General features: G+C 35.2%; 2 protein-coding genes across 4 annotated transcripts in view; both read left to right on the forward strand.

Moving 5' to 3' along the window:
* Positions 1-18,545, forward strand: LOC135687166 (uncharacterized). Of its 3 annotated transcripts, XM_065203666.2 has the most exons (11): positions 1-212; positions 1,154-1,308; positions 1,643-1,761; positions 4,493-4,585; positions 5,270-5,597; positions 5,928-6,091; positions 6,411-6,720; positions 7,289-7,464; positions 8,840-9,163; positions 9,327-9,620; positions 10,850-18,545. In XM_065203666.2, the coding sequence occupies exons 3-11, from the start codon at positions 1,710-1,712 to the stop codon at positions 11,140-11,142; spliced, it is 2,034 nt and encodes a 677-aa protein (XP_065059738.2). In that variant the 5' UTR covers positions 1-212; positions 1,154-1,308; positions 1,643-1,709; the 3' UTR covers positions 11,143-18,545. The 3 variants fall into 3 exon arrangements, with proteins under 3 accessions (XP_065059738.2, XP_088966590.1, XP_088966589.1); XM_089110464.1 differs by lacking the exon at positions 1,643-1,761 and having other exon boundaries at positions 4-212; XM_089110463.1 differs by lacking the exon at positions 1-212 and having other exon boundaries at positions 1,147-1,308.
* LOC135687156 (uncharacterized) overlaps positions 18,433-20,439 on the forward strand; it is a 25,459-nt gene continuing 23,452 nt past the window's right edge. Inside the window, exon 1 of the mRNA XM_089110462.1 lies at positions 18,433-18,545. The gene's annotated coding sequence lies outside the window, so the exon portion shown is untranslated. The remainder of the gene's footprint in view (positions 18,546-20,439) is intronic.

The following is a 20,439-nucleotide window of genomic DNA, read 5'->3' on the forward strand; positions in this document are numbered from 1 at the left end:
TATATATATATAATAAAGCTGTATTACATAAACATTTAAAGCTGCTCAGCTAAAATACCAAGTTACTTTGGTTACATTGATTAAAAAATTACGTTGATAATGATTATAAACTTCATGTTTAGGAATAAATTTGCTAAGTCAATTTCATCATCACCGGAGCAATCTACCTCAACTTACCATTTGGACGGTCAGCCAGACCAGTATCATCTAAGGTAGGTGCAAATGGATTTTCAGGGCAAGGGCTTATTTGAGGGGGGGGGGCTTATTTGTTAATATCTTGGGTACTAGGGCCACAAAATTTCGAGCGCATGAATGGAATCGAACGGAGAAGTGAAGGAGAAAGGCACTCCTCAGATACCCAGGGTAATCTGCTAAAAGGTATTCCGATATGGAAGTATATTCGAAGAAGGGGGTTTATTCTAAAATGAGGGCTTAAGAGAGGATTTTCGGTACATAAATATATGCGTGGCCTTCGATCAAGGGGGAATAATCCCATTAAGACCTGACAAGGGAGCACCAGCAAATTTGATGGTCTGACAAACAGGCTACCAATGGTCAATTTATAGAAATAGCACTACCACTTGTGTGTATTTTAGGTAGTTGCTTTCGCTTATGGGGTATTCCTATCTGACCGATGAATTGAAATTGCGAATTATTATGAAAAATGAACAAGATTTTATCTTCACCGAATCTATGACAGTCAATGGATAGCAAAGGAATTTTACGAAGAAGCATTGCCGGTTTTGTGTATTTGGATGCTAGTATCAAACTTTTGCAGAAAATCTTTGTTACTTGATGCTATCAAATCACATAGTTTTTGTTTTTGAGCTACCATTAGGGGGTTATTATTAGAAAAGACTACAATTTTAGGGTATTTTTCAACATTACAGCGCTAACTCTCTTGACCCTAGCATGACCCCCCTGTCAGGCTTTAATGGGAAGACCGAGGTCCTTTGATTCACGGCGAAAAATATTCATTCGTTGTACAGAATAATTAAATCAGTATCACACTTTTTAATCAAATACTCAATTTAACTCTGATACGTACCCTATTTGCCTGATATTCATATTTGTTTGCCATTATTAGAGGTATCACGCAAAGACATTTGAGGGTGGCAACTTTGATGCCTATTTGATACCTTACGCCTTCTAGGGCAGCGTTTTCTATTGACCATGGATGAACAGGTTCTATTGACATGGGATGAACAGGTTGGACAACAAAGACAATAATTTTAGCTGATCGAAGAAAAATATGATGAGAAATGCAAGAAGGTCGTTACAATGGTTGTCCACAAAAGACCAACTGAGGTAATGTAAAATCATTGAGAACCCTTTTACAAACATGTGCGATAAATTTCTTGACAGTTTGTTTTTAACGTTGTAAATCTTAGATCCAAAGATAAACATTACTTGAAAGGTGCAGTTTAATAATGTTGATATCACTTGAATATTATTTGTCAATGATGATACTAATGTCAGTGGATCAATGATGTAATTTTTGTGATGGGCAGTATGTCTTTAGAATCCCATTACATCATTTCACTAAATACTCGCTGCGACAAAAGCATTTTCAGAAAACATTTTAGCAAAAATTAACTAGTCTATCGTCTGCCCTGATTTGAAGGCAACTTTCGTAACCTAGAATCGATGAAAAGCTGATGAAAAGACGGGGCAAATGTGCTTTGCATTGAAGTTCAAAAACATGGACGATGAAGCTGCGATTGGTTCAACCGTGGATTACCTGGATACAAGATTCCTACGGTCACTAAACCACTTCACTACAAATGTCTGTGCTACCTATTCTCTTCAGTCCTTTGCAATCACAGAATCATGAGCACACGAAATTTTAGAGTAGGGAGTTGGGCACAGATTATGGAAATCTGTTTAAAACCTAAAAGCAAAGATGCAAAGACTTCTTTCATCTGAGATCCATTACTTTTAGGAACTTTGCATGATTTGATATTGATTAAAGATTGATTTAATATGACACAATCTAATGTTGCAACTTTCAGTATGTTTAGAGGCGAGAGAAAGATGGCTCCTTAATAGATTAATCCTGTGACGGTCTTAACATTTTCATGAATTTTCTTAATATAAGATTGCTGTTTTGATTTTTTTGATAAAGTTTCGTTTTTGGGTTGACAATATCAGTGTAGCTACAGATTTGACATAAACATGGCTGTGATACTGTTGAATTCTGTTAAAATGGATGTACCAGGAAGATACAAAAATGGTCAGACTTTTTTATTGTCTGACTAATCTTGGGCACGAATAAGGCACTTTTGACTCGAATAAGGCAAGAAAATTCAATGGGAAATTGAAATCAATATAACATAGGAAAATTCAAAGTTATCTGGGGGTAGAAAAAATTTAATCAAGACCTCTCTTAGCATGGAACCTTGGGAAACAACTAATTTAGGCTCAAAATCGTTACACGATCAAATAATTTTTGCTTTGATGCATTCCTCTTTCCACTTCAGTAAATCTATCTTGATAATACCTAAACTTTTAATCACGATTCAAAACAAGCATCATTGTAGCTCAATTGCTATGTCACACCCCCCAATAATTTCACCACCCGGTCCCAGTTGAAAGTTGATAGCAATAAAGTCGGTCCCGATCTAGCCATCTGCTTAGTATTTCTGTCTATCACACCCAAAGCTGGTCCCAATTCTGCTGGTACCATGCTATATTGCAGTAAAGTAAGGCATATAGTGGGCGCATTTTCTAGGAAGGGCTAATCACCGAAAAATGACAGGGGACAGAATCGGTCCAGTCAGGTCCCAACCAGCGCTGCTTTGGAAAAAAAACTCTAGCTGCCACCGACAACAATAACTTTTTTGCCACATGTACATGCTTTATCTTGTTTCCGTGCTATGCGCAGCGTTGGATGCGCAAATTTCAAGGGGAATGCGAGAGCAGCAGTCACATAGTAAAATCCGCTCGGTGGAAGAAATGCTTTAGGTATTTCAAAGACCTTCCTGTCATAAAATCAATAAAGGATCAAGCAAAGGTAGTTGCTTCGTTGGTTAAATTAAAAATGATATTCTTGTTGGCATTAAATCTAAAATTCCAGGCCCTCTTTAGGTAAAATTGTGCCTTACTTTCATTTCCCCTAAAGTTTCTCAAACTGCACTTCACAATGAAATCCAGATTTTTTTGAACATTCAAAAGGCATGCTAAGATGAAAAGAGTGATCTTAATTGACAACCAGCGTTGCTTGTTACCTAGAAGTAACTGACAACATGGTATTTTTCAAGACCATAGCGAAATTGTACCAGTTGTTTCTAACTACTGTTCAATTTGCTTGCAAGAAAGAATGTTCAATAGGGTTAGGAGGACTGCTTTACTTAAATTTGCTTAAAAAGTGCATTTTCCAGGGAACTGGAAGTATCAAAATTCGAAAATTTTCGAAACTATATCCTTTACCCGTTCCGATATAGAGATTTGACAAAACTATTAGGAATGTCGGTTATTATCATATAAAAATGAAAGTTGTGCATTATATACAGAGTTAAATTGACAAAATGTAATGCAGAAGTTCGTGACAGCAACTATATAATTTCAGGCAATCATATTTCAATCAGGTAAATTTGTTATCCACGCCCCTCCTCAACAAGGCCTGCCTTGCGACGGCCCTGGAGAGCGGCCCTGACAATATCTATATCGCAAAAATCGGTCTGTCGTGGCGAAAACTCGGTCCCTTCAAAGAACACCCCCCCTAAAAAAAATTTGCATTTGCGCCCCTGTCCGGGCGCCTCATTGGATGTACTGCTACCTGCAAATATTTTTGAAAGACAATGAATGAATATTTTTAAACTACTGGTAACAGGTTAATCAAAGGGACGTTTGTTTGAGAATGCGATCACTCGTCTAGCGAATTCATTACACGCTGCACTTTGTGCGTTATGTACGTGCTAAGAAGAAGTTGAGGCTTTATTACAAGCAATAAATAAATTAGAGAAAACCTCATCCGCCTCCCCTCTACTTAAATTCGTGTGGCTCGGGACTCTGGGTAATTGAAGATCCTTACCAAGGAAACCACTTCAACAATAACAAAACGCGATGGTGACGTTCTACCGAGAAATTTCATCATTTTAGGATATAATTGAATAATTGGTTTCCTATCAGTATTCCCTGTTGATTATTTGCGTTTGATTTCCAAATTGCGTTCATTGGCTATGTTTTTGCATTCTTTTGATAAACATAGCCTATTCTAAGGAAAACTAAGCGCAAGCCTTTGTTTATATAAAGAGGAGGACAATGGCCTATTGTTTAAAACAAAGAAAGTCACTTGGGCTAGAGGGAAAATTGCCCCCCCCCCTAGTTAGTACAGTATGTTAAAAAAGGTCCTGTCTGAAAGCTTATCAACTTTGAATATTGCAAAAAACTTGGCAATATATTTATGTCTATATTAATTTGAATATTATATGAAAATTTCAGTTGAGATTTATTGTTTTTATTTTTCATATTCTTTCGTTTTCTCTTCTAGCTACCAAAATCCATAGAAGGCTAGAAATGCATTCTGCAGTAGTTGCCTTTGTATATTTTGCCTTCTTTGGCAGTGCTGTATCATTCAAAACAGGTACCTACAATTTGCACTTATATTATTCCATGAAAATACTACAAGTAGTTAGATGTACGTAGTTGAGGAGCAATGTACGCGTATATGAGGATATCTGGTTCCTAGTAGGCCCTTTGTTAAGGCCGTGGCCTGAATATACTAAAATTTGCTGCCACTTTTCTTCTAAATATTCAGTGTATTCCATGTTGCAAAATTTAAGCAAAAGCATCTGTATTTAATTAATTAAGATTTGTATTGAAAATGTTATTTAGCCTTGATTATAAACCTGACTTTACGAGCAAACTTTGGAACGTAAGAACAAAGGAGAAAATGTAGTGCTATTCAGTGGATCCTTAAAAGTACAGTACCCCTCCTCTCTCGAAGAAAATTTTGCGTTCCTCAAAACTGTGTCAACAAGAATAATAAAGTAATTTCTACATCATTGTTTCTTTATTCAATTAAATGCTTCTTTAGAAATCTGATCAATCAGCGTCTTTATAATGAAACAAATTCACGAATTTATTCAGAATTTGAGAAACAGTCAACGCTCTGTCCAAAATTCTTCACATGCTACTGTTTCTTTTGAATTTCTGTCGAGATAATTTAGGTTTTGAAGTTCTGCCGATGTTGCGAGATGGCAGACTTGAAGATTAGGCAAAGATACATTTTTTAGATAATTAAAAGTTAAATGTTTTTTGCTTACAGCATTCTACAAGCCAGAGCCTGGACTTCTTCTTGATACATGGATAGATTCATCCAGTAAATCTTTAGAAAATTTTGAAAGTATAAGTGGTTACCCTGGCTGTCCTACTGGTATGCGGAATTTGGCTAATTTTGAATGGGGTGTCGCATCTGCTTCAAAATATCACCATTTTCGATTCAGAGCCTACTTTGTGTCTCATTTGTCTGGCACACATCGTCTAATTGTGGCCTGCAAGAAGGAGTGCCAAGTAGACTTTGTGCTGCAGCCTGGAGTCGTTGAAACTGTCAATCATACAGACACTACATCTACAACTATAGGATGGTCCCAAAGGTAGGATAAATCAATGATAGTCATAGCTTGGTAACAGATGAAGCAAAATGATAAGCAAAACAATTTTGTCATTTTGATTCTTGCATTCAGCCACCGAAAGTAATGTTGAATTGGCAATAACACCAGACAACCTTGCATAAATGTCCCAACATGCCCAGTTTTTAGAAGCAATATCAATCGATAACAACCTTTCATGAAAAACTGCTAATACCTTTTATGAACATATAGTCATTTTCTCCCCCAAACATTATACAGAACTTTTGATATCTTTAACAGGGCTTTGTGCCACATATCTCTGCTAGCCATTTATCTAAAATCTTATTTCAACAGTAAACTTTCAAATGGGCTTCCGCTGATAAAAGGATTCAGATACAAAATCGATGCAAGGTACTCCGGTGGAAGCAGCTTTCCTCGTTTCATGAAGCTTGGAATATTGCTACCAAATGGGACAGAGATCAAGCCACTGGAACGACGGTACCTTCGACGATCAATCGGTTTGTTTCGTTGTTTTGAAAAGTTAATTTGCGCGGACAATTTTGTAAACGTTTAGAAAAGAAATATTTAAGGAAAATTTGAGTCCCTATATCACGGACCTATATCTGTGTCTACTTCATTATTGTACATAAAGTATGGATTGTACCCACGGAAAATTACTGTTTTACTTTATTTATTTTTCTGCCTGATGACCCGATTGAACGAAGAACTCAGGGTTCCAGCGTTAAAACCGTCCTTTTCCAAACACGAAAGCGAAAGCGTGAATGAAAAATGCTATTTCAATCAATAGGAATTGATATGAATATTTTTGCTTCGTAGAATTTTACAAAATGGACGGATTACTTGGAGAAATGTTTGAAAATACCACGTGGCCAAAGTCATTGACAATACAAAGTTTTGCAGATGCCAATCCGACAAAATATCCAAACAATCCATCGCGATATTTCTGTCGATCAACCATTTATGACACGAAATATGACAACTATCCTGATAGTTTTGGTGCTCGATATACAGGGTATTATTCAATGCCCCAAAATGGCAGCTACAGGTGGTACCAGAGTTGTGATTCATTTTGCGAAGTTAACCTTACAATGGCTAACAATTCAATAGCAAAGATATATGATAGCGCGTAAGTTTCATTATGCTTTTTTATGTCCGCAACTGTCTGATTCTTACTGAATTCTCATTCACAGGATTCATTTTTTAAGTACAAACACTTTTTTTTATAAAAATACTATAAAATTTTGGGCTGCCTCGATATTCCTGATAAATTTTCGTTTTGAGTCTGCATATATTCTTAAGTTATTCTTTTTTTTTCAAATCTGACATGTTTTTAGAAGAATATCGTTCGATAGTATCGTTAAAAGAATATGTTTTTTGCTATTGTTTTGATTCGTCAGTCATTAACAGCTAAGAGCCATTGAGTTAATTTTTAGCTTTGGACTGCAAAACTTTGGACTGTAGCTGCAAATTATGCAAAGTTTTTGTTCCAAATCTAGGTTTTTTGTAATTAATATATTTTGTAAATTGTAATTTGTATATTTTGTATAGTTGGCCTTAATTAGCTAAACGCTATTTTCTCCGCCAACTCTAAATATATTGTTTATTATTTTTTATTATTATCATAACTAGCTCACGTCCAGTTATATTCCTGAGAATGTGTTTTTATTTTTTGAGGTAAAACTTTTGTTTTACAGGTATCAAAGCAATGCAGAAGTTTCTATCGGCGAGTATGTGGAAAAAAGATACTACCCTATTGATATTGTTCACGTCGAGGGTAGTGGCAATGATTTTTTAAGCATGAAAAGAGAAAAGGATCTAAGTACAACGTGGGAACAAGACTGGACAGGTCTTCTCACTAACCTTTTAGAAGGTAAAAGAAAGTTTGTTTCTTTCAAGATCCTATTCGATTTGCTGTGCAACGTCCCTGAAAAGCCGTGATATCCTTGATTAAGAGACAACTCAAAATGCATTAGGTCCCGATGCATTTCGCTGGCCATTTAAATTTCCTATTGGTTGTACTAAACAATAGACCTATTGTTACGTATCCAATCGGCTAATCTTAACTGCGAACGGTTGACTGATGTCTGAAATGCTGTGTAAGGGGTGTTTTGCTTGGTAGTAGCGGAGTTCGATCTGCTTCAGATATTCCTTCATATATCACTTAACATAATAAACATAATTTGCTGAAAAAACGCACACAGTAAGTTTTGTACACTAAATCATTCGCTAGGCTACCCAGCGTAAAAGGTCAGTAGCCAAAAGAGGCGAAGTTGAAAAAAAATGACGCTAGAATATCAATGATGCAGTTTCAAGAATCAAGATACATCTTTAAATATATATTTCAGTAAATTTTTGAGCGTAAAAGACTACTGTCTATATAATTGCATATAAACAGAACAAATTGAATCGAGACAACGTTTTGTTTATATTATAACAGAGAAAAGGAAGTAATATTTGTTGTGAGTAAACTGCTCTATGAGGCTGAATAAGCTGTTGGTGACTGAAGATATCGCGACCATGTAAAACATCTCATTTAAGTCGTCCAGCTGTTTCAATAAAAAGATATTAAGTTTTTGTTAATATTGTTTATTACGTTATTGTCACTATGCAACACAGTTTACTTGAAGCTTGATGTGAAAGACTGGTCAGCTCCTTTAGTTTCAAAAATGAAGAAAATCCAGCAAGAAGAACCGGTTTCTTCATATCAAAGAATGGGCAAGGCAGTACGGCGGTGTCCCCGATTCTATCGTTTATAGGGCACATGATATTGAAAGTATCTCTAAAATTATGATTAATTTCGTACAAGTGAAAAAACTTTGATTCCTGTTTTTTCCCAGTAAAGTCAAAACAGATCATTTTGGAAAGATATTTAGAAAGTTTCGTTTACACGGCCCTTAGGGCTCAAACAAGTCAAAGATTTGCTCATTGATAAAAGTGAGAGAAAAAGAGCCCCCTTCTCTCTTAACTCTCCTTTTTGGTCTACTTATAATGTTCCATTTTGTTTGCTTTTTAATCCCTCTACTACCCTAGGTATATTTAGACGTATCCTGAAACTGTCGTTGTAAAAAAATAGATGCAAATCTTTTGAGCTTAATGTTTGAAAGCTATAGGAGCTGAATTAATTTAGGGACAAATCTGACAGTCGGTCCCGTGTAGCGTTTAAGCGGTCTGTATATGATCGCAGTTCATTGTGGTGTAGCTTTGTGAACATCCATCACAGATCTTTCTGTTTCCATTTTTTATAGCGGAGACACTTCACAACATTCCAAGTCCAATATTATCAGTTGAGAGCTCAACAGCAGTATCAGCCCAGCTTTTTGCACCCAGTGTCCCAAAAGGTGATCAATGGAGCTCTTCAAATTCCTATGAAATTCTGTACCACAAAAAGTCAGATCCGTCTTCAAAGGTCAAAGTAGCTTTCAGTGGATCTCTGCCGGCCAAGAAAACCCTTACTGGTCTTCAACCGTATACTGAATATAGCTTTTATATTCACTATTTCGGTTTTATAAAATCAACAATTGAACACAACATCATATCCGGGAGAAAATCTGTACGAACATATGAAGACGGTAAGTGCTTATAAAGGCTTCTCTATTCAAATTGTCTCTCCACGCTGCACTTTTTTAGCGGAGTCAATTGTGGCATAGTTCACTTTGAATGAAGGTGTTCGATAATGTTTCTAAATGCTAGTTCTATATTCAAAATCATATCCAATTATGTTATCTTTATCAGTTCCAGGAGATTATCCACCTAATCTTACAGCTGTAAAGAAATCATCTAACGCTGTTCAGCTAACCTGGGATGCCCTCTTAGGTGACGCAAAGAAGAACGGAATTATTACTGGTTACACAGTGAAGTATAGGATAAGGGGATCTCAAACCTGGTTGTATGTTGAAGGCACATCGCAAAACAGAATGTTTGACTCACTCAAGATGTACGCCGTTTACGAATTCAGTGTTGCGGCAAGCACTTCAAAAGGCGTTGGGGTGTATAGCCCTGTTGTTGGAGAGATGACAGGCGAGGATGGTAGGCCCCCTTTCTACCTTTGCGTCTTTAGTCCTTTAGACAATCAATTGAATCTTTAAAATTATTTCTATGCAGATGGCGCTTCTCCTTCTCTGTAACTTTTGTGCATTGTCAATAATAATGTTGGGTACTATAAGGGATGATGGAAATTGGTGATGATTAGATTTGACATTTATGACAAAGTTAAGTTACCAATGCTTGCAAAGTTTTCAGTTATTTCATTGCTGCCCGTCAAAACAAAAACACTATACACTAGGGTATCAAAAGTATTGCACCATCTTGCTCAAAATGGCGGCACTTTTTGTCAACCTTTTGACAACACAAAACACTTGGATGCATGAATAAGGTCAAATAGGCGTATTTCATAGTGGATTTTGGCGGGAAAAGTGATAACCTAGTTAGAAATGTTTGAATTACGCAAAAAAATTTTGTTTGTAAAAATGTAGACCATGCATAAGAAAGAAAATATTCAAATGAGAGTCAAGTTGCTAACAAATATTAAGATCATCAAAATTTGTCGGTAAATAATCTTACACGGATGTTGAAATCGCTTTTCATGAATAAAGGTCCGTGATGATGCACTATATAAATTTTATTAGCTAATGAATAAAATCATAAAAAGATATTGAAAATTCCACTGTTAATTGCATAATTTGTGTTCATGTTATACATTGTCTATCAAAGTACAACTTTTTTAAGAAATTGGTACTATGATAAGAATACTGAAGATATTTAGAAATCGATAAAAACCATGAGTTGAAGATTATGATTTGAAGGATACAGCAAGTAAATTTCAGTATTTGATCTAAGTTAATTAGATATCAGGTTCCTTTAGGGATGAAGAATGGGGAGATGATCGGTAATAAAAAATCTTTGAGCGTATGAATTTGTGCTACAATACAGAACCAATTTTTGATTCCAACATTTATGCATTTTGTTATTCGAATAGTTTTAATCTTCCTAGAGAGGTGTGTATGGTATAAACGGTTGTCCTTTCGTCAATCTTGAATTAGATGATGAAGTTACCATATATCTTGTACTCCGCACAGTGTAAGTCTTTAGCAAAGTGCATTAACAACTATATAACATCTAAAATTATTCAGTTTTGTTATTAGCAATTGAAATGTTTAATTCCCCAGAATGCAAATAGGTTATTTTGTCTCTTTAATGCTACTAAATTATTTTACCCTATCTTCACATTTCTATTAAATGGCAATTTCATGTTTTAGCTCAGCAAATTGTTGCAGAGACCCCTTTTGCTTTCACAACCAACATGAAATTTACAAACATGGCACTGACGAAACATCTATCAAAAGTTGCAGACGTCACTTCGGTTGTGGAATGTTTTAGCATGTGCAGACTCTGCTTTCAAGAGGCAAGTGGATGTAAATGCTCTTCTATGAATATCAAGAGAATGAAAACAGGCGCAAGATTAATTTGTGAAATCAACGATGGCAGCCTCGAAACATCTCTGAATAACCTCGTTCAAACGCAGGGGTCCCAGTATTATGAAGTAACATAGCTAACAAAACAGAGACAGGTGTAAAAACTAAGGAAGAAAACATGAAAGAATCACTATATTTTTTCAAACTTTCTGCACAGCCTCGACTTTAACTTTTTAAAAGAGACCTTTAATGATCTCATTTTTAAGGTTACCAATATCTCACATAACGAAGAGTTTAATAAATTAAAGTCTTTCAAAAAGGCAATGACAATGTTTGAAGTAGATTAATGCAATTTACCTCTTGCCCTAAGAGTTCTCTTTTGTATTATGATCAACGATTTTGTCAGGGAGGTGGGAGAGTGGTTACACCATTTTATTGATAAGCTATCTTGTTCCCCCAATGGGTTTACTTCCTTTATTTTATTTACATTTCATATATCTGAATGAAAGGGAGCCCTTGCAGATAAATATATGAATACTCAAGGGAAAGCGAAAGTTATTCCAAAAAGAGAAATATCAAAATAGCGGATATCCAATCAAGGTCCAAAATGCTACAATTTTAAGATTTCATTCAGATGAAGCACACAATAGCAAATATCCACCTAATGAAGCACAATACAAAATTTTTCATAATATCAAAAGTCTCAATTATGTATGAAAATATTATTACTGGCTATCTGCTTTTTTTCTGCTTCTGTTTCTGGATTAGCTCTATTTCTCGAGTATTGTCAAGATTAAAATAATTCTGATTGAGTTTAAGAAAAAACCACTCTCCCCATGGCATTTCTAGAATCATTTGCTACCTGCAATTTGCTAGAATCATCATGAATAGTATATTAAGAAAAACGATTTTTTGGAAGGGGGGGGGAGGGGAGTGGTTACAGCATTTCACGGATAGTCTAATGGATTAAACTTCCTTTATTTTTTTTATATTTCATTTCATATATTTATCTGCGTGGTTGGGAGCCCTTTATCTACTTATCACGAACAACCAGGGGAAAGTGCAAAATATTCGGAAAAGTGAATTTTGAATTCAGTGGATATCCAATGAAGGTCCAAAATATTATAAATTTAAGATTTCATTTAGATTTAAAAACAAACCACCCAATGAAGCACAATGCAAAAATGTCTCATTGTATCAAAAGTCTAAATTATATGAAAATACGATTACTGGTTATCAGCTTCTTTTTCTGATTCTGGATTAGCTCCATTTCTTAAGTATCATCAGGATTTGAATAGTTTCAACTAAGTTTAAGGAAAACCACTCTCCTTATGATATTTCTTGAATCATTGGCTACCTGCGATTTCCCACTATCATTATTTATAGCATTATCATTATGTTGGCTGTCATATTTCATTATCGACAGCTAATCACCCTAGAGTACAGCAATATCTTCTTCTGTTGTTTGCTGTTGTCATTAATTCATTATTAAAATTCAGTAAATAATTGTAATTTTTTTAGAGTTGGGTGATTTCCCTTCATTGTATTCAGATCTTTAATATGGTAATGAATATTGTTTGCACGTAATTTTGTGTTTGATCAGCAATCTTAAAAAGTTTTAGTAACATTATTTTTGCTTGTTTCTTTTTACACTTCAGCAGGAAATTTCAAAAAAAATTCGAGGTAAAAGGAATTTTTCTGCAAGGAAATAACATATTGTTCAAGACAACAAATGATCCAGACAAATATCACTCAAAATAGGGAATAAATTTTGTTTATGTAACAAGATATCAAAATGAAAGAACATGACACATTTCCGTTAAAGCGAGAGCTTGAGGTTTGAAAATAGTAGATGACAAGTGTTTAATACAAATTTTCATATATTTTGATAAATACTTACAATATTATTAGAAAAATAATCGGTAAGATGTAAATAAGACTAAGCTGGGAAAGTATTTTACGGTTTTTTTATTTTATTTTACGGCTTTGTTTCTCAATAAAATAAATACGTTTGGCTATTTACTTCAAAGATGGTCTAAATCTTATGGGATGTGATCAACGCTATTGTTTGGGTCAGAACTAATAATCGAATAATAGGGTGAAAATAAATAATCGAAAGGGGTGGGATAATTAAATATAAGCTTGGATTATTTTTGTCATTGACCAGTCAAAGCCTAAAATATTGAAAGTTTTATGTTAATTGGACCCGAAAGATCCCCGTGAGATCATTAATACCATTGACACTGGTTTTCCACGCACGGAAAGAAAGATTTGTTGCCATGTTTAGAAAATATTTTGCTCCGGATTACTTGTTTCTCTGCCTCTGTCCTTGAGATTAAGTATTTCAATTAACATGAATAATAAAGGTTTTGAGTGTGTTGAGTATTGGTAAATAGCAAATTGCCAAGTCTCGCCCTTTAGCCAAGGTTTCTCTCCCGAGTCTTGATGTGCCTGCCCATACGCGCCTTTTCGCGCCAATTTTATAGCGATCAGATCGAGGCTAATGATGGTAAGTTGGTTACTTTCATACCATTAAATCTTTGTGAGGTCGCAGAATAGCAATAACTTTGGTAGACATTATTTCATGGAGTCTAACAAAGTTTTAAAGTTAGAAGGAGGAAAATGGACTGTGCAAATTACAATATCATCGGATCATGAATGATCACCTTAATCCGGTACATACAATTTAAGAATGTGATATATTGAAGCACATTTTTCTAAAGTTATCTTTATATATTTTGCATAAAGCACATGTTTGAGGTCAATTATTTCAATGTTGTTCCAAAATGCACAATTTTAAACCTATTCCAGCTAGCTGATCAAATAACTGAAATGTGCCTAAATTGTTTTTTGAATACCCTTTGGTTTTGTTTGTTTTGTTTGGTGAAATGTGAACCCCAACAGTCAACATTTCACCTTTCAAAGGCATAATGTAATTCTATTTTTTAAAGGAAAGGCTGCATAAATCAAGGTATCAATTTCATATAGACACCCATAAATGATACAATTGTCTTTATAAGTTTATACTATACATAATGAAAGATTTGTCTAATATACAAGTTGCCATGTGTGGTTCTATTTACAGGAGGCTAGTATCTGTTCCGTTTTTCATATTCAAAAGCTTTATTTAGCTAAAACTACCTCATTTAATCATGTCAAAAAAAGACAACAACCCTAGTGTCAGAACCCTAATGTCAGAACCCTAGTTTGTTTATTTGCCTGTGACGTTGATTCTATTTCATACATACATTACATTGCTGTGTAAACTGCATTTGGAAATTCACATGCTTTTACAGTTATTTCAGATTGGTTGTATCTTGACCTAGAGATGCACAAATAAATGTCTTGCTATGAAAATTTATAGGCCTAGTAGTAAAATAAAACAGTTTTTGGAAAGATATCCCAATCTGCCTTTGTTTGAGTTAAATTATCTAAAATACAGCATTGCTACACAGCAAAATAAATGAGAGATCAATTTTAAAGCGAAAAGATTTAAAAAATAAACTATAAATTGAAGCTTGAACATTTATTTTCTTAATAGGGTTAGAAAAATTTAGGAATTTTCATCTTTCACCAACATTCAAATCTGTTTAAAGTGTGCATTAGAATGAAAGATTTGTTAGCTAAATTAGAATTAGAAACTATTGTCTCATTTTAATGTTTGCTTGGTTTTGTTATTGCGTCAATATTATTGCAAAATAAATTATGATTTAGTAAAATATAATACATTCCATTACTGTATGACCACACAATTTCCAGAGATACAATTGTAAATTTGCAAATATATCTTTATTAATAAATATAATTATTTAGTTTTGTTGCCCTCCAGAGCTCCATCAACATTGATTTTAATTTGATTTGAAAATCTTGCAATTTGCCCCCACCTTCCCCCTTGTGCTGGCCCTTCCTGCAATCTATAATTCTTAAAAATATGAGAAAAAATTGTATGAATGTACAATGCTTTTTCACAGGTACATTGAATTCTGAATTTAAGTAGAGTTGCCATGCCATTTGTTTGGGAAGCTTTTTCTTTGTTATTAAACAAGGGGCTTATCCTAGATTTTCCTAATTTATTCTTAATCTTTGTTTTACAGCTTTGAATGTCATGCAGCAGATTGATAAAGAAGATCGGTCAAGTCATTTTTGTCATCTTTTGATGCAATTCAATACAAAAGTAGGCAAGACTGCTATTCTTGACAAGTTATATAAGAAATCAGTCTTAATCCTTTGCTTCTTTGGGTTAAAAACCTCTCTCAACCATGCAAAATTACATGCTCTACAATTTCTATCATTTTGCTGCAGGTTTACAAATAAGGTGAGTTGCTGTTATCTGTTATCTGTCAAGACATATGCATCAATTGGTCTGCTGCATAAATTCATACACTAACCAAGGTATTTTTAACCAAGATAAATGATTTTTACAAATAAACTGCTGCAAATGATCCAATGGCACCTTGAGACTTGAGTCATAAGCTGGATCCAAACAATCAGAAGAGAGCAACAAGATACATGGTGATAACAAAAGGTGCCAGAGCCACAGGGGCAGATGGGGTAGCTGCCCCCATGCCCTAGTGGTGCAGGGGCAGCATTGGGGCAGCAAAGTGCCCTTTTCACGAAATCGATTTCTGAGAAATTTTAATTCATATCAAAATTTTGAATGCTAATCAGATCTAGGTTTCAAGCATCTCTCAATACCTACGAGCAAGAGAAAAAATAATATTTTCCATGTTGATGAGCTCTGCATAACCAAAAAATGTCCTTGAATTGCTGATATGCCATACGAAATGGGCAAAGGGGTGACATTTTTGGACCATGATCTCAAATATTTTCTATTCGATTAAATGCTTTCAAATGCTTTTAGAAACACCAAAAAACAAGATCAAAACTAGGGTCACCAAATGGTGGCAAGTTGGCCTTGAGCCTTGAGGTTTAGGGGGCCCTCGAGGATCCAGGTTTGTAAAAGCAATTACTAAGACAACAAAAATTGTACAACTTTTTAAACGATTGCAAGGAAATGACTGCAAAAATATGTTCCGAAATGGATTTTTTGCTAATCTGATGGGCATGATCGCCAAAATATTTCAAAAGGTTCCCTCTTTCGGTTATGTCACACGCGCAAACGGCTAAGCCAGAAAATTATATCTATATCATTGTAGCCATGCTTTATGTAACAGTCTTTCTGGCTCTAGAATGCTCATGTATTTTTAAGAGCCAGCACTTGAAGCTTCTTTAAGTTTTTGAGCGATTTGATTTTCTTTTGAGATCTTTATGGGAACCTTGGTGCAATCTGAAATTTCTTGCGCATAATTTTGAGGCCGTTTTGAAGCCAAATTATCTCTCTCCAGAAGTAACAACAATATAATGATATGGTTCCTTCTGCTTTCAAAATCTTTGTTATATAGATGTAGCCAAATATGGAACTCAGTTCCAAACCAAATAAGTACTCCCCCACTTTACAAATATTCAAGAAACAATCTCAAAATTTTCATCGTTCAATTATACTTGTGATCTTTGCATGGAATACGCATGCAACATCAATTATATTCAGTGTTGGTAATTTAAGTTAGTTGTTTTTATCAAACTTATGTTGAGGTACAGATTGTAGTAACTTTGAATAAAGAAAGGAAAAAACAGTTTGTTTAAAGGAGTTATACCCAGAAGTTATATCAACAAGCCATGTAGATGGGCATCAAAACAAATTTTTCTTTTTATTTCAAGTAGGATTGGGTCCAGCCTCCCTTGATGGTTGAAGATGGGATATAAGAAACTTCGTTAATGACTTTTTAACTGTAGCCTTGATTTAAATGAGTCTTTTGGGCGTAGCAACGCAAAATTTCCCTAGGGGCTACGCTCTTTCTCTTGACTGGGCCTTCACCTACAACCAGGCTTTGTCTTGGCTAAACGACGATTCCCAATACCTCCAAGGTACCCTTCCTGCGGTTCCTGCCCCCGCCGCATCATGAAGCTTCTGGCGCCACTGGTGATAACAGATGCATTGTAAAGTGAACAGGCAAACAAAAGGGTCAAAGTTTATTAATGGAAAGAATATGTTACATGCTCCAAAAGAACTGACTCTTCGGCCCCATTTGTTAAAGATGTTGCATTATCATACGTTTCATCAGAGGTTTGAAACTATGCAATGCCACGTATGCATTTCACAACTTAAATGCAACTTGTCCACGAATGTATGGAGTCCAAATTAATAGGAAGTGTGCACTTATCATATTTATTATTTGGTATAATCACGATGTTTGCCACGCAAGATTGCTAAAACTTCCTTCGGGTTTCAAATACACTCATTTGCTACAAGAAACAAAGATCAAATTTGAGTACTCCAGTCTCTTTACGCTTTGGGACATTCCAATAATCGTTGTTTGTTAAGAGTTTCTTAAGTATGACGTCATTGATTTTGACATTGGATTTCTATTTTTAATTTTTACGCTTAGAAACTTCCCACCAGGACCTTGCAATGTGGGGTTTTCGACGCTACAACCAGAGAATGCTCGTGACATTTCTATTAAGTGAATCAATTACATCACCAATGCTGTACTGAGATGAAGGAAGTATGTTTTCTTTCTATCAGTTTAAAATTAGTCAATCTGATTGATGGCATTTAATGAAATATGGAGATCTGGGTTTCCTGTTAAATTCAATTTTTTCAAAAGAAATTTCTTAATTTTTTCTGATTGATCAGTACACGTAATTTATATCGAGTTTCTTATGAAAAAAGACTGTAATGCTATTTTAAATTTTAGACCAGTGATAAATAGATGACAGAATTTGTGAGATATGTATTTAAATTTATATTCATACTCGTATGAAGAGGTAAGGAATTATTACAGAAGGGTTTGAACGAGCACAGAGCATTTGCGACAGTCATATGCTTAGGTAGAAGATGAGAATCGGTGGTAGAGACCAGAGTGCTAGTTTGGAAGTAGAAGGTTGAGATAGATATAAAGCTGAATTTTTAGTTGATGGAAGGAAGTTGCCGATCTCGCAACACATAGATCTCTATCCTCAACCAAGCAGCTTACTTCCGCGGTCATGTGCCGAAGCGTTTTGTCAAATGCATGTCAACTGATTGGTTAACGGGAAAATCGACTGGGCACAACCCTCTTCACAGGACTCGATCATTTCAAAATGGATGTTTTCATACTGGTCACCTGGAAACGAATGACGGTCTCAAGCGACAGAAGAATAACCAGTAGGGGGGCTTTCTCCTTCTGTTTAGGCTAACCTGCTTCTAGTATCCATTAGTTTGAATTAGGGCATTCATTATCATACGAAGGTGTTAACTGGTAGCATTACATTTTATGAATTGCCTGCCACTTTTTGACTGCATAATTTATGAGAAGATGAAGTACCTTGGCTGGAATTTTCTTTTTTGGTTAAATATAGATTAATTTTGTTTTTATTGCATATCGAAGAGGCGTTGATGTTTGGATAACAAGAACAAAGTAATCTACCTTAGATAACAAAGATGGTGAATGCAAGGGGACGTCAAGGCGTTCTAGAGACATTGTGAAACGGCAAAACCGAGGTGATTTAGAGACACTATAAATTCGTTATCAAATCTTGTGACAAACACACGTTCTTTACTGCACATTGCAAACTTTATTGTTTTCGGCATATTTAAAACTAAAAAGATCTTAGATTTTAATGATCATTTGAATTTATCTAAGAGACTTTTATGTAAACCAAGTGTCCTCATATTCCTCATATTTAAGGCCTCATCTAGGCGATCCATTCTTCCTTGAAATGTGTTCTTGGCAAGTTGTCTTGCTCGTGTACATTGGTTTGTTCAAGTCTTTTGTCAATAATGACGATTAGAGGATTCTGCGCTTAAAGAACACGGCTGCGATAATTGACAAGACACTTTATCTCTTCTTATCACAGCAGCACGACGACCGCATCTGATTACTAAAGCTAAAACTGTTAAATAAATTCATTTTTCTTTTCAAATTCTTTACTATCTTTGTTTTAAAAGTTGAACAAAATCTTTTACAAATAATTTTCAAAAATTATCTTGTTGGTTGCTTTCAGTTTTCCCGCAGACTCTATTTTCAATGCTTTCATCAATTCGTGCACTTTAACATTAGAAAATAAAAACATTTGGAAAAGTATGCTGGAGGGTTGAGGTCGCCGATCGCTGGTTCACAAATAGAGTGAACCCAGCGATCGCTGGATTCACTGAAACCCTGGAAAGAAGAGCTACTCCGTAATTGAGTTTTTGTTATTAGCATGGAAATAAAGAATCGTTTTTGTCTCTGATTTAGGCTATCCTTGTTAAACATGGATTATTGGATTAACATTTCAACTTGGATTAACTATGTAAATGATTTTACGCTGTAAAAGTAAGCTAAAGGGACGCTTCTGACTAGCCTTTGTTTGACCAGATAGTGTATCTTATCTTTAGCGTGACTGAATGGTATCGAACCCGGTTTAAAAAAACCGGATACATTGCGTATCAGAAGACGTTTGAAACAAGATAAGCATTCTGTTGACCAGACAACGGCTGAATCCGTTCGGACCGAAATTGCACTGCATTGAAATGTGATGTAGGACCGGAACGGATCATCTTTGGGGTCGTGTGAACGCTTGAACACTGAATCCGATACGTCTTTACTGAGGAATCTCATTTTGCATCCCGGATTCCGCACAGCGCCTTTGTAAACAATTCATGCTACACATTTTGATCCATATCTTCACGTGAAAGGCAGTCGACAGATACCGAAGGGGCTTTAGCCATCTTTCAATAAAAAATTGACCAATCAGTGAGTATGACTGCACTCACACGCTCATTGATTGGCTAATATTGATTGAAAGATGGCTCAAGTCACTTTTATATCTGTCGATCCCCTTTAAGGTATAAGCTATTTACCAATGCATATGCTTGTTAGAAAAGATTTAACTTGAGTCCCACACTAAGTATCAGAAAAACATAGCAAACTAACGTACTTTTCATCATTTGTATTTAAAAGATATATTTGTTTTGATCATGTCTGGGATGACACTCATGACTGTTTTTTTCTCATATTGTTCTTAACGCTAGCTCAAAAGATGCTTCGTTGGCGCTTGTCTAATTTCAATGGGGTTTCTTCGTTACAGGTCTTGACTCCGATGACGTACATAATCAAGCTGTTTGCTTGAGTAAAATTACCAAACAGACCCTCTTCATATCTAATTATGGCATCCCTCAAACATATTGAAAACTGAAACACAAGCTTAAATTACCTACAAAACATCCTCTCTTCTATCTCTACTCCTTCAATCCATTTTGATATTATGTTCCATCCACATTGAAACTGACTATCCTCTTTGCAAGCCTCTCTAGATCCAGAGAATCAAATAACGTTCTTGCATCACAGCTATTTTTTTATACGAAGAGAGGGTTTTACCGCGAGAAAGAAATTTTGTCGTAACACTTGTAGTCT

This window comes from Rhopilema esculentum, chromosome 10, assembly GCF_057945365.1.
Source record: "Rhopilema esculentum isolate cy_ngs chromosome 10, ASM5794536v1, whole genome shotgun sequence".
In the NCBI taxonomy this organism is placed as follows: Eukaryota; Metazoa; Cnidaria; class Scyphozoa; order Rhizostomeae; family Rhizostomatidae; genus Rhopilema; species Rhopilema esculentum.

What these genes read in the sequence shown, in the direction of transcription:
- LOC135687166 (XM_065203666.2), top strand. Translation starts at nt 1,710, where the DNA reads ATGAAGCTGCGATTGGTTCAACCGTGGATTACCTGGATACAAGATTCC. An exon ending in TGCTGTATCATTCAAAACAG is followed by an intron (nt 4,586 to 5,269) that starts GTACCTACAATT and finishes TTTTGCTTACAG; the next exon opens with CATTCTACAAGCCAGAGCCT. An exon ending in TCTCACTAACCTTTTAGAAG is followed by an intron (nt 7,465 to 8,839) that starts GTAAAAGAAAGT and finishes CATTTTTTATAG; the next exon opens with CGGAGACACTTCACAACATT.